This window comes from Arabidopsis lyrata (genome assembly GCF_000004255.2).
Source record: "Arabidopsis lyrata subsp. lyrata unplaced genomic scaffold ARALYscaffold_1, whole genome shotgun sequence".
Taxonomy (NCBI): Eukaryota; Viridiplantae; Streptophyta; class Magnoliopsida; order Brassicales; family Brassicaceae; genus Arabidopsis; species Arabidopsis lyrata.
The window spans coordinates 8,338,977-8,351,653 of record NW_003302555.1 but is presented as its reverse complement, the minus strand read 5'-3'; the positions used below and the strand labels follow the sequence as shown (position 1 = coordinate 8,351,653).

The following is a 12,677-nucleotide window of genomic DNA, read 5'->3' as shown; positions in this document are numbered from 1 at the left end:
AGACAAACAGTAGCTAGCTGGACTTGAGTCTTCTCTTTCTCCATTAGCTATAATTAAAAGATAGATTTGTGTCACATTCTAATATTTAGAAATAATTAAGTAGTGTCTATAATTAATTATTTTAGAAATATTTAAGTCTAAAATTAAGTCTTATATAGTCAGATAATAATCCAAAATAAAAAGAGAAAAGAGGCTCATCGTCAGAACGTGAAGCAGAATGTTCACGTGATATTACTACTTCATTTGGCAATCTATTCGCGTCCGAAAATTACTTGGCAGCAAAGGCCACGTGGTTCACGACAATTCCTTGGTTTCTTTTACATATTAATAGTATACTAATGAAAATGAAAAAGCATTGCCTATCTAGAGTCAGATAATTGCATGGCTTGCAAGAAATAAATTGAAGATAGTTAATAGATTGAATATTCCTTTTAGTTTCGATTTACTTTTTAAATTCGTTGTTAGATACTTTTATACCAATACCATAGGCCACAAAAAAAAAAAAAACGTGACAAAATAATGTGTTCTCATTTTCTTCAGATATAATAATTCGAATATAATTTGAAATAAAATGTTCAACGAACCATATGCCGTGGTCCAAGCGTAAAAAAGTTTTTCAAAATATTAACTCGGATCTTATTCGGTCTAATTTTTCTTTAGATTGACACTTTATAATATATGCCTTGATCTCGTATTTTTCTAAAACTATTGAGTCGTCGGGGCCTCTGTCTTGTGTTTATCACGCCGATTCTTTCAAAAGTCGGTCGGAAACTCTTATGTGTTGACATTATTAAACCCTACAATTATTTACAAAACAATAAATTAATTTATAATATCTAAAATTTCATATACGTATAGAAATATAAATACATAAATGAAGGTATTTATAGTTTTTTATTCATAAATTACTATTCGTTTAATATTAAAAATGATAAATGTCAATGGCATAAAATCTAACTGTGTATTCGTTTAATTTCATTTTTTATTTGTCGATTAATATACTGGGACCATATATTAGAATATGGGCTTCCAACTCAAAACCAATTGGCAATGAGTGGAGTGACCCATATCCTTTATATATTACTTAGGATCCCTTCCAACTTCCGATGTGGGACATTATGTCCTAATATGCCCCCTCGAGATGATGACTCTTTGGCCATTAATCTCGGAATGTTCGGGCTTAGATCGACGGTATCAATTTTGGGCCTTGTCGATGATTGGACTATCTTTGGGTCGGATCGGGTTGGACATGTGTGGATCGGGCTCTGATACCACATTAGAATATGGGTTTCCAACTCAAAACCAATTGGCAATGAGTGGAGTGACCTATATCCCTTATATATTACTTAGGATCCCTTACAACTTCCGATGTGGGACATTATGCCCTAATACCATATTGCTGCTCAGAAAATACAAACGTACAAGAGACCTAATCTGATATTCTTGCCTACCTTAAAAACTTGAGAAGACAAAACCAAATTAGAGAGCTAGAAACTAACACGTACAATATAAACGTTTAGATATCAGCACGCAGTCGATTACGACAAATCCTTTGACACATCAGTAATTAGAATCGATAAAGTACTTGTAAAGTTGTATATTATAGTTTGTCTATTTACGATTAGTCGAAATTTCAGAAAATTGGTTTTGGATACGCTTCCTTAATTATGTTACTGAAAATATGTGTTTATATATAACAAGCCTTATATATTAACAACGTACAATCCTAAAATAGAAGTTGGCTGATAAATAAATTTACTGTTAAACTACCTACTGTAAATAGATATTGATCAATTAACACTAATCCTTCATCGGTTAGAATCAATCAAGAATTGTTTAGGTTATAACTGTATATATTATATATGCCTGCAATAGTTAGTCGAAATTCCAAGATTTGTATTGATTGTTTCCGTAATAAGTTTATGTTACTAAAAAAAGGCGAGAGCTTAAAATATATATAACAAGCTTTTTATAAGTGTCAACCGTCAAAAATGATTCTAAAATGGATACATTGCCGTAATCGATCAGTATATAATATCCAAGTCTTTAATTTTGTAGACCTAACGAAAAAAAGTTTTACATATCCAAGAAATGCTAAATAGAACACATTTGTTAACATTTTGCTTTGTGGAAAGACATATTTTGTGGTATATTTTCACATTAAAATAATAATAATATATTTATATTTTTAAAGGCCTCATCCAATTCAGTTTTTCCTTATCAACAATTTTCATTGTTTTGAGTTTTTTACCATCGACCTCTAAATGAAAAATAATCTTCTTCTAATATGTACAACAAACACAAAGACTCAGTCCACTATTAGTAAGACTATTCTAAGATCAAGCATGTTTAATGAAAATTTGTCATCATATTTTATTATATATATTTTATTATAAAAGTTTTTCAAAAAAGTTGAGAAGGTTTCGCAAAAGAAAAACTTTGAGAGATTTTCTCAATTTTTTTTGAAAAACTCTTATAGTTAAATAATATTATTTACTATTTGATCATATTTTGTAACTAAAAATTGTAGTGAAAAACTCACAAATGCACATGGTCTAAGTGGACCCAAACAAAAGAAACCCATTTCCATGAGGCATGCCATTGCTTCTTGTTTGCTTCTCTTTTTAAAATTATGTACCACTATTTTCTGCTGTAGATTTTTTTTCTTTGCAACTTTTATTATTGAAATCTAGGATAAATCTAAAATACTTCATGGAATCCGGAAATCATATGAAATAAGCAGTGGCTAATAAGAATTGATCTTCGTACTCGACTTACATGAGATTAACTATTGGACATATAATGGTACCTAATTTTTAATTTTAGTTTTTCCTTTTTCATAGAATTCTTGGCTAATAAATTTCATCGAACCAAAGACTATTTCCGGTTTTGACAAATGAGTTTCTTTATGACGTTTAGCACGGATTAAAACTTAAATTCACTACAATTTACTCAAATTTTCAACAACCTGATTGAACTTATTAACTGTGTGTGGATACCGTTTAAACTTAGTTGTTCATATAGAGAAAAATTGTACAAGGGACCATCGCGATGTGTGGAGAGAGAGAGATCTATCCAACGTACGTACATAAGCTGCATGTAGTTTATACTTTATACCAAAAGAAAAAACACCACAAAAAAAAGATACATGTGGCTAGCTGTCAAACAAAACTCAAAACACTAATCTCTTATAGTCTTATAACACGTCTTTCCTTATATATATCGACCTAGCACCACTTACTATATTCATTAATTAACATTCTGCTTCATCAAAAAGAAAGAGACACAAAGAGAGGGATGGAAGTAATGCGAGTTCTTCACATGAACAAAGGAAACGGTGAAACAAGTTATGCCAAGAACTCCACCGTTCAGGTTGTTATTTAATATAAATATGCATTATATTCTCGTGTACACATACATATACGAGTGAATTATTGTTAAAAGTTAAAACTTAAACATAATTTGGTTCTAGAAGTAGAATATAATAAGGAAAAGTGTATAATGATGTGTAATCTCGCAGAGCAACATAATATCTCTAGGCAGAAGAGTAATTGACGAGGCCTTGAAGAAGCTAATGATGAGAAATTCAGAGATTTCGAGCATTGGAATCGCCGACTTAGGTTGCTCCTCCGGCCCGAACAGTCTCTTGTCCATCTCCAACATAGTTGACACGATCCACAACTTGTGTCCTGACCTCGACCGTCCAGTCCCTGAGCTCAGACTCTCTCTCAACGACCTCCCTAGCAATGACTTCAACTACATATTTGCTTCTTTGCCGGAGTTTTATGACCGGATTAATAATAACAAGGATGGTTTAGGGTTTGGTCGCGGAGAAGGAGAATCGTGTTTTGTGTCAGCCGTCCCTGGCTCGTTCTACGGACGTTTGTTTCCTCGCCGGAGCCTTCACTTTGTGCATTCTTCTTCTAGTTTACATTGGTTGTCTCAGGTGTGTGTACTGTTTCTCTATGCCAAATTTTCACCCCTTATTAGTATATAACAATTACGAACTTTTTAAAAAATTGCCAACTATATATCGTTCTGAAAAATGAATTTTCAAATCTAATCTTATGAGTTATGACAGGAATATCATAGTTGTGACTTGTGGCAATTTTTAAAAAATCTAACATTTAAATATTCAGAAAACCTTTGACAAAAAAAAGAAGTATCCAGAAAATTAAAAGAATGAAATGCTCTATTGTTAATTACTTATTGTCATTACACAAAATAAAATAAAAAAAAAAAGTTAATGAAGTTCACGACATTTTTTCATAAAAAGTAGTAATTCACGAAACAGCACCGAAAAAATATTACGCAAGTAATATACCTTTCATTAAACGAAATTTAATTGAGTGCGTGGGAATCTTTCTCATTCGGGAAACCAACATAACAAAACAGAAATGTAGTGGTCCACATAAGCTTATCATTTTATCAAAATATCACAAATAGACATGCTAAGTTGCTAACAAGTTGAATTATCATCCATATATTTTTAAGGTTCCATGTCGTGAGGTGGAGAAGGAAGACAGGGCGATAACAGCTGATTTAGACAACATGGGGAAAATATACATATCAAAGACAAGTCCTAAGAGTGCACATAAAGCTTATGCTCTTCAATTCCAAACTGATTTCTTGGTTTTTTTGAGATCGCGATCTGAGGAGATGGTCCCGGGAGGACGAATGGTTTTATCGTTCCTTGGTAGAAGCTCGCTGGATCCCACAACCGAAGAGAGTTGCTATCAATGGGAACTCCTAGCTCAAGCTCTTATGTCCATGGCCAAAGAGGTATAATCAATAGCGGACCCACGATTATTTTTTACTCAGGTCAGACATAGCTATTTTTTTTTTGTCAAGCTAAATGTATTTTTTCTCATAATAATAAGTAAAATATTAAAATTTAGGGAGGTTACATGACCCTGCTTTCTTGCGCGTAGGTCCATTGGGTATAATGGTATATATATGTTAACATTTATTTATAACCAACATGCAAGTCACTTACAGTTATAAATGGCTCATATTACTCTATAAGGATTTGACCAGGCCACCGTACTTGGCCAATTAAGTCCTAGTAATGTGGCCCATGTGTTCTTTTCAAAATTTGTTGAGGTTTCTCAAATTACTTAAGTTAGTCAACAAAGATTTTGACATTCAAGTTAGTCAATTTTATATGGCGAAATTTGATATATATACAAATACATTTGATACCATACAGAAATTATTGTAATGCCGAATACTATCTAAAATTTCGAGTTACTAAACATTTAAATTCTAACTATATATATAGCATGCAATCAGTTAATTTTGGAGAAAACATGAATACTTATGAAAAAACATATTTTATTAGTTCCTGATTTTTTTTTTCTTGATGATAAAGTAACAAGGTATGGCAGCAAAACACTTTACCCTCCTCATAATTACAAATACTCAAATAGTTAATAATATATATTTGGTAATTTAAACTAAATTTCTTGATTTATAAAAAAAAAAAAAAAAACTTGATTTCTCTATATTTCAACATAACTATTTAGAACTCAATATATATATTGAGTTCTAAATAGTTATGTTGAAATATATATATATATATATATATATATATATATATATATTGAGTTCTAAATAGTTATGTTGAAATATAGAGAAATCAAGTTTTTTCTCAATATATATATATTGCAGCCTAGATTTTTCTCTAAAACCACCCATGACTATTTCCTACGATTTTCTAGAAATATGATCAAACTAATGCTAGATCTTGGGTTTGATCTAACAAGATCGATAGATTATTGGATCAATAGATTAAAAATAACCCAACCATAATTACATTGGAGCAATATATGATTATCCCAGTTAGTTTAATACTCAATAAGTCATAACTAAAAGGTGCCTTATTTTGTTTCTTCATCTTAAGGGTATAATCGAGGAAGAGAAGATCGATGCTTTCAACGCTCCTTACTATGCTGCAAGCTCCGAAGAGTTGAAAATGGTGATAGAGAAAGAAGGGTCCTTTTCGATCGATAGGCTCGAGATAAGTCCGGTTGATTGGGAAGGTAGGAGTATCAGTGAGGAGAGTTATGACCTAGTAGTAAGGTCCAAACCTGAAGCCCTAGCTAGTGGACGAAGAGTGGCTAATACTATAAGAGCCGTGGTCGAGCCGATGCTAGAACCTACATTCGGTGAAAATGTGATGGACGAGCTTTTTGAAAGGTATGCAAAGATCGTGGGAGAGTACTTCTATGTAAGCTCGCCTCGATACGCTATTGTTATTGTTTCGCTCGTTAGAACCGGTTGATCGTGATATAACATATGCCTATATATATACATGTCTTTGGACCTACAATGACATGATTTGTAAGTTTTCTAATCAAGTATACTGTATATGTAATATCATTTGCTTCGAGAATAAAACAATAAAATAGAGTGTGATTTTACGGTAGACCTATAGATTATTAAAACAAGCGGGACCTTGAAAAGAGAGACATATATGGGTTCATGTAGAGACGCATCAGTCGCGAATTATGCAAATAGACTTAACTTTTGGGTAGTCACATATTTATCGGGGGGTTTCTTTTCTTCTTTTTACTTTTCCTTTTATAAAATGAACACTAATAAGGCGGAATGTGAGTTGTGTTGTGACGTGAGAATGTTAAAAGTGAAACATCACTTTAACTTGCCACTTAGGAGTTGTGCCGTAACAAGTGGAAAACAAGTTAATCATGGCCACTCGTGACTCGTGAGAATGTAGGGCAATACCGTAACAGCCTCTCTTCACCTTCCACGTGTCTCCCAAATTATGATTTTTCTATTTCTGTATTTCTATTGTCCCTTTTGTTTCAACTTTCAGCGCATGGCGTCACCTCCCATGACCAAGACAATTTGATCTTAAGCAGCGAAATGGTTCCATAACCAAAACATTTATTTATAGCCGTTGAAATGTTTTCCATATGCTCATGATTTATTTGTAATCTACCAAGGATCGTGATTAGCTGCACAATACGTCAATGCCTTTAACTCTGTAACACTAGTCTCTAGATGATTTTTTTATCACTACAGAAGTTTGATATACCGATAATTTTCATATATATATGAAAAATGTTTTATTTATTTATTTTGTTAAATTAAATCAAGAAAATGTTATACACCAAATTTTACATACGTTAACCTTGAAAACAAAAACAGAAAAGTGTTTTAAAAAAAAAGTTTACAGACGTTATTCTCTTGGTTTAATATACCTTCTTTAATTTGTATAGCCAGCCTCGATTGATTTATCTGAAAGAAAATAAATGTACACACACCTATTCAATAATTTTAGTCTAAAAAAACATCATGAGGAGTAACAAAACGATCAACACCCCACTCACTCGTTACACAAAATATCTCTCTATATTTATATATGAACAAGCTCGAACCAAGATTGTATACTAAAATTTAGAACTAAATTACACCAAATGGAACATCTTTGCGTCTGTCTTGTCCTCTGCGCTGCGATGCTAGCACTTGGAAAATTTCTCAAAATTATGTTCCAAGATCGAAAGAAATCAACAGCTGATGTTCCACCGGGAAGCGATGGTTTTCCGGTGATCGGAGAAACACTTCAGTTCATGCTTTCTGTCAACAGCGGCAAAGGCTTCTACGAATTCGTCCGTAGTCGCCGTATCAGGTAAACAAAAGAAGCCTCTGGCCCATCTAGCTAGAAGGTTTCCAGTTTACATGATATATACTTTTTATATATTACAGGTACGGAGGTTGCTTTAGGACAAGTTTGTTCGGAGAGACACACGTGTTTCTTTCGACGACCGATTCAGCTCGGGCTGTTCTAAACAACGAGTCAGGGATGTTCACGAAACGGTACATAAAGTCTATAGGTGAGCTTGTAGGTGATCGGAGCCTTCTATGTGCTTCTCAACACCATCACAAGATCCTCCGTAGCCGTTTGATAAACTTGTTCTCCAAAAGATCGACGGCTCTGATGGTTAGACAATTTGACGAACTCGTCGTGGACGCTCTTGGTGGATGGGAAGACCGTGGTACGGTGGTCTTGCTCACAGATTTGCTCCAGGTTTGTTTCACATGCCGCGTTGTATTGGGCCTATTTAGAGAGCCTTTTATCTTTCGGCCCATATAGTAAATGAACCATGGCCCAGTTTTCTTCTCATGTTCTAAAATAGAAATTCTTAAATGATTAGGATTAGAAAAAGCACTATGATAAATTAACTTTAGTCAAATCAAAATTTCATTTATTTTTCTTATTAAAGGCAAATCTTAATTATAATTTTTTTGATGTGGTGATGTTGCAGATAACATTCAAAGCAATGTGTAAGATGTTAATAAGTCTAGAAGACGAAGAAGAATTGGGCTCCATGCAAAAAGATGTGGGCTTTGTTTGTGAAGCCATGCTTGCTTTTCCTCTCAATTTACCTTGGACTAGATTCCACAAGGGAATCATGGTAAGTAGTTTCAATTACCCTCTTTTAGATGTCATATTATATACTAATTTATAATTTAAATTAAATGGGAATTTGGTTTAATTCACAAGAAGTGTCGATCTTTGAAATCTCATATTAAATACTAATCTAGAATTTAAATTAAATGGGAATTTGGTTTGATTCATGAGAAGTGTTGAATGATGCAGGCAAGAGGAAGAGTTATGGAGATGTTAGAAAAGATAATTAGAGAACGGAGAAATGAAATAAATAGTCAAAATAATCATCATGAAGATTTTCTGCAGCAGCTTCTCGCAGTAGATAACTACACTCCTAAGTTGACTGATGCTGAGATTAAGGACAATATTCTGACCATGATCATTGCAGGTCCCATTTAATAACCATCCATCATTTTAGACCAGCTTATAGAGAGGAAAATATAACAAAAGAAAAAATTAATAAAGGGTTAGGAAAAATAAAAATAAAAATATCAAATATTAGTTGCATCTTAATTATAATTTATGATGAATCCGGTTTATACAAAAAGATATTTTCAAATACAGGACAGGACACGACGGCTAGTGCTCTAACATGGATGATCAAGTACCTCGGTGAAAATCAGAAGGTTTTGGATATTCTTATTGTAAGTTCTATAATTAGTTTCTCATGTGGAATATTTTAACAATTATTTAGCACTTTTATTTATGCATTTCAATTTCAATAAAGACAAATTTAAAGGGTTTTGTTTTTTAAAACATGTCATTGTCTTTGTCTGTCAACAGGAAGAGCAATCTCAGCTTACAAATAATAAGGCGTCAAATAAACCTTTTCTTGAACTAGAAGATCTCAGTGAAATGCCATATGCCTCAAAGGTAATATATAAACGTTTTTCTCAATGAACTAACTTGTTTAAAAGTTAAGACTATGTTTACATGTACATATAATTTTTGGAAATAGATGGTGAAAGAATCTCTGAGAATGGCGTCTGTTGTGCCTTGGTTCCCAAGATTAGTACTTCAAGACTGTGAAATGGAAGGTTTGCTTTGATTAATTCCTATATTCTGATTTTTTTTTTATAATAAACTATCTCTAGACTTGGATACATTTTTTTTTCCTGATTTAAAAGGATATAAGATCAAAAAAGGGTGGAATATAAATATTGACGCAAGATCCATTCATCTTGATCCTACTGTGTATAATGAACCTCACAAGTTCAACCCTTTAAGGTTTGAGGTAAATACAACACAATTTAAAGTAAATATACTTAAATTCACAGTTCCTTTATTTAAATGCTTTTGGTTTTACTTAATAAAACTAAATTTAATAAAGGAGGAAGCAAAAGCAAACAGTTTCCTAGCATTTGGGATGGGAGGAAGAACATGTCTTGGACTTGTTATGGCCAAAGCCATGATGTTAGTATTTCTCCACCGTTTTATAACCACTTACAGGTTAGTACGATTTTTTTATATTTAGTATTAGCAAAATTTGAATAATTCTGTATAACAGTAATATTTAAATAATTGTGAAAAATAAACTGAAGATGGGAAGTGGTAGATGGAGATCCAAGCATCGAGAAGTGGACACTGTTTGCAAGATTGAAGAGTGGATATCCAATTCGCGTGTCACGTAGATTGTAAATTCATATGTTTCAAATTAGATCTTATATCCCAATAAGTGTTCCTAGATACGATGAATCATATCCAAATGTGTATTATTTTTACGAGTTTGCATGAATGAATGTCATTTTGTCATTACTCTAACACGAAAGACAGGTGAAGTTTCCTCGTTGTCTAGTGTTTTGTGGACACATGATTGATATTCCTCCATAAAATTAAATAACTATATTTAACACCATAATAATTCTAATGTTGATCTATAAATTTTCAGCTAAGGGATATCAATTATAAAGTAAATCAATGATGGTTGTTTATTGACAGGTGAGTTTCTTTTTACTATCATAAAACATTCATATGGAATTTCAGAGTACTATAATATTTAACTGTGGAGATTTCTAGTCAAGTGATTCTATGCTCAAATGAGCTTATTAAGATAAAATAAACTAAGAATTTGAATAGTTCATGAAGAGCTTTATTATGCAAAGAAACTAAAATGAGAGAAAGCTTAAATTGTCACCAAGATCAAATGATTCTAGATTTGATATTTCATAAGATGAGAATAAGAGAGTTGCTCCAAATCGCAACTCCCAAAGTTGCTTACATTGAGTCTCATAGTACCATATATATATATATTAATCTAAACTTACTAGAAAACCCTAATTACATAGGATGATGTGCTTCTCATGAGACATAGTTGGTGGGCTTCTTGAGACCTCTTATATTAACTACATATAAATTTTGAACATCTAGCATCTAGTAAAAGCGATTATTTTATAAGACTATATTAACAAAACGATAACCATTACACTACTAGTATACGTTATTTATTTGAGATAAATGGGCTTATGCAAAAATAACACTTTCAATACAAATCCAATTTCAGTTTGATTCCCAATTGCTTTGATGCTAAGGAATGGCTCAAAGTGAGAAGCTTAAGTATGTACTTTTTAATTTCAATGTGATAAAATAATCGTACAAGGATATTAAAATTTTTTTAGGAACGGTTGTGTTGGAGATACAATCCAAGTCTCACATCGGAAGTTTGATGGGACAATCAATAATATATAAAGGGTTAGGGCCAATCCACTAATTGCCAATTGGTTTTTAGTTGGAAGCCCAGAATTAGCCCAAATTTAACATGGTATCAGAGCCCAATGTTCAAATTCTGGTGAACCTAGAAAAGTGGATACGGACATACCTCAAACCCGAGTAATGGGGCCCGAGAAAGGGGCTTATTATCGGTCCGAGTGAGGGATCGAGGAGGTGTGTTAAGATCCATGTGGTCCTTGGATTGAAGGGGAGATTGTTGGAGATACAATCCAAGTCCCACATCGGAAGTTTGATGGGACAATCAATAATATATAAAGGGTTAGGGCCAATCCACTAATTGCCAATTAGTTTTTAGTTGGAAGCCCAGAATTAGCCCAAATTTAACAGATTGTACAAGTGGATAATGGTTCGCGAAAGATGATTAGTTTATAATTAAATTCCAAAGCAAGTCCAATTTATGTCATGGACACAACAAAAGTTTGATTAAAGGAGATCAAACAGGTTGTGGATCCTAGGAGCAAGTGTTTTGTTCTAATGTCAGCTTGTGATTATGGATTTGTATATCTTCTTCGTGTCATTAGTCATTACTATATCAATTTTCTCTACTTTCCAATACTATATCATATTAATTAGAACTTTAATATCGTCTTATGTGGGCTTACTTAGAGCAACTTCGTAATCGTTTCCAAAACAATATTTTCTTATAATAATTTTTGCTTCCTCATAGTAGTACATATTCAATATTTAATTATGGCTAGAACTACATTTGTACTATATATTTGCTAGTAGAATCTTCAAAAAAAAAAAGTTAGGAAACTTTTTCTTGCAAGAAAATAATAAGAAATGTTAAAGCTATATAAATCTGTACAAAATGACGAAGTTTTACTTCTGGTTATCAATTTTTACATTTTTAATCTTATTATTGTACTAAAATCACATTTATTATAAGAAAAAGTTTGTAAGTGCCTTATGCCTTGCAACTCTAATACAATTCTGTATGTTTTTAGGTTGTCAATGACAAATGTGTCGGGTCCAATAATATTGTATTATTCATCTCATTGTGAGGACGTGGACTCATGTATGCTTATGAAAAATATAATATAGAAACAACAAAAGTAAAAATGTTGGTGACTTGGTGCCAATAATTTTTAGAACAAACAAAGTAGTGGATAAGAACATGTCTTAATAACTTCATACTTTGGACAAACTTTTTGGGGGGACAAATGTGTTAATAAATAGATTAAAAGGAACTTCCATTGGAAAGAAGATCAACAACTAAATTAAGATTACCAGTTGAAATTTTTCATATATTTTGATTAAAAAATATTATGTAGCCAGCGAGTATTCAATAGCACAATTCGTATAAAAAATAATACCCATGTATGTGTTTAACAAAAAAAGTAAAATAAAATACGCATGTATGATGACAAAGTAACAAAAATGATGCTTTTTAAGAATGTTTATTTATTTTATATGATCGTAAGAAAAAAAAAAAAAACTAAATTACAATAAAACCTTTATAACAAAATTGATAAGATAATAAAATAAAATAAAAAATTCAGAAACTTTTATATAAAAATATAGTCCTAATAATATT

The 12,677-nt window shown here is 32.2% G+C and overlaps 2 protein-coding genes across 3 annotated transcripts; both read left to right on the top strand.

Moving 5' to 3' along the window:
- The first annotated feature begins 3,067 nt into the window (after nucleotides 1-3,067).
- Nucleotides 3,068-6,422, top strand: LOC9329119 (jasmonate O-methyltransferase). Its single transcript, XM_002893011.2, has 4 exons — nucleotides 3,068-3,372; nucleotides 3,521-3,946; nucleotides 4,495-4,782; nucleotides 5,903-6,422. Exons 1-4 carry the CDS (start codon nucleotides 3,298-3,300, stop codon nucleotides 6,281-6,283), a joined length of 1,170 nt encoding a protein of 389 aa, XP_002893057.1. The 5' UTR covers nucleotides 3,068-3,297; the 3' UTR covers nucleotides 6,284-6,422.
- An 828-nt stretch (nucleotides 6,423-7,250) lies between these two features.
- Nucleotides 7,251-10,196, top strand: LOC9326412 (abscisic acid 8'-hydroxylase 4). 2 transcript variants are annotated; one of them, XM_021013675.1, is made up of 10 exons: nucleotides 7,251-7,651; nucleotides 7,729-8,050; nucleotides 8,289-8,438; nucleotides 8,624-8,801; nucleotides 8,978-9,057; nucleotides 9,197-9,286; nucleotides 9,372-9,450; nucleotides 9,541-9,647; nucleotides 9,744-9,862; nucleotides 9,969-10,196. In XM_021013675.1, the coding sequence occupies exons 1-10, from the start codon at nucleotides 7,440-7,442 to the stop codon at nucleotides 10,042-10,044; spliced, it is 1,413 nt and encodes a 470-aa protein (XP_020869334.1). In that variant the 5' UTR covers nucleotides 7,251-7,439; the 3' UTR covers nucleotides 10,045-10,196. The 2 variants fall into 2 exon arrangements, with proteins under 2 accessions (XP_020869334.1, XP_020869333.1); XM_021013674.1 differs by having other exon boundaries at nucleotides 7,257-7,651; nucleotides 9,955-10,196.
- The last annotated feature ends 2,481 nt before the right edge of the window (nucleotides 10,197-12,677 follow it).

Coding starts and splice junctions, on each gene's coding strand:
- LOC9329119 (XM_002893011.2), top strand. CDS start 3,298: ATGGAAGTAATGCGAGTTCTTCACATGAACAAAGGAAACGGTGAAACA. Junction 3,373..3,520: donor CCAAGAACTCCACCGTTCAG/GTTGTTATTTAA, acceptor GTAATCTCGCAG/AGCAACATAATATCTCTAGG. Junction 3,947..4,494: donor GTTTACATTGGTTGTCTCAG/GTGTGTGTACTG, acceptor TATATTTTTAAG/GTTCCATGTCGTGAGGTGGA.
- LOC9326412 (XM_021013674.1), top strand. CDS start 7,440: ATGGAACATCTTTGCGTCTGTCTTGTCCTCTGCGCTGCGATGCTAGCA. Junction 8,802..8,977: donor TCTGACCATGATCATTGCAG/GTCCCATTTAAT, acceptor TTTCAAATACAG/GACAGGACACGACGGCTAGT. Junction 9,863..9,954: donor CGTTTTATAACCACTTACAG/GTTAGTACGATT, acceptor AATAAACTGAAG/ATGGGAAGTGGTAGATGGAG.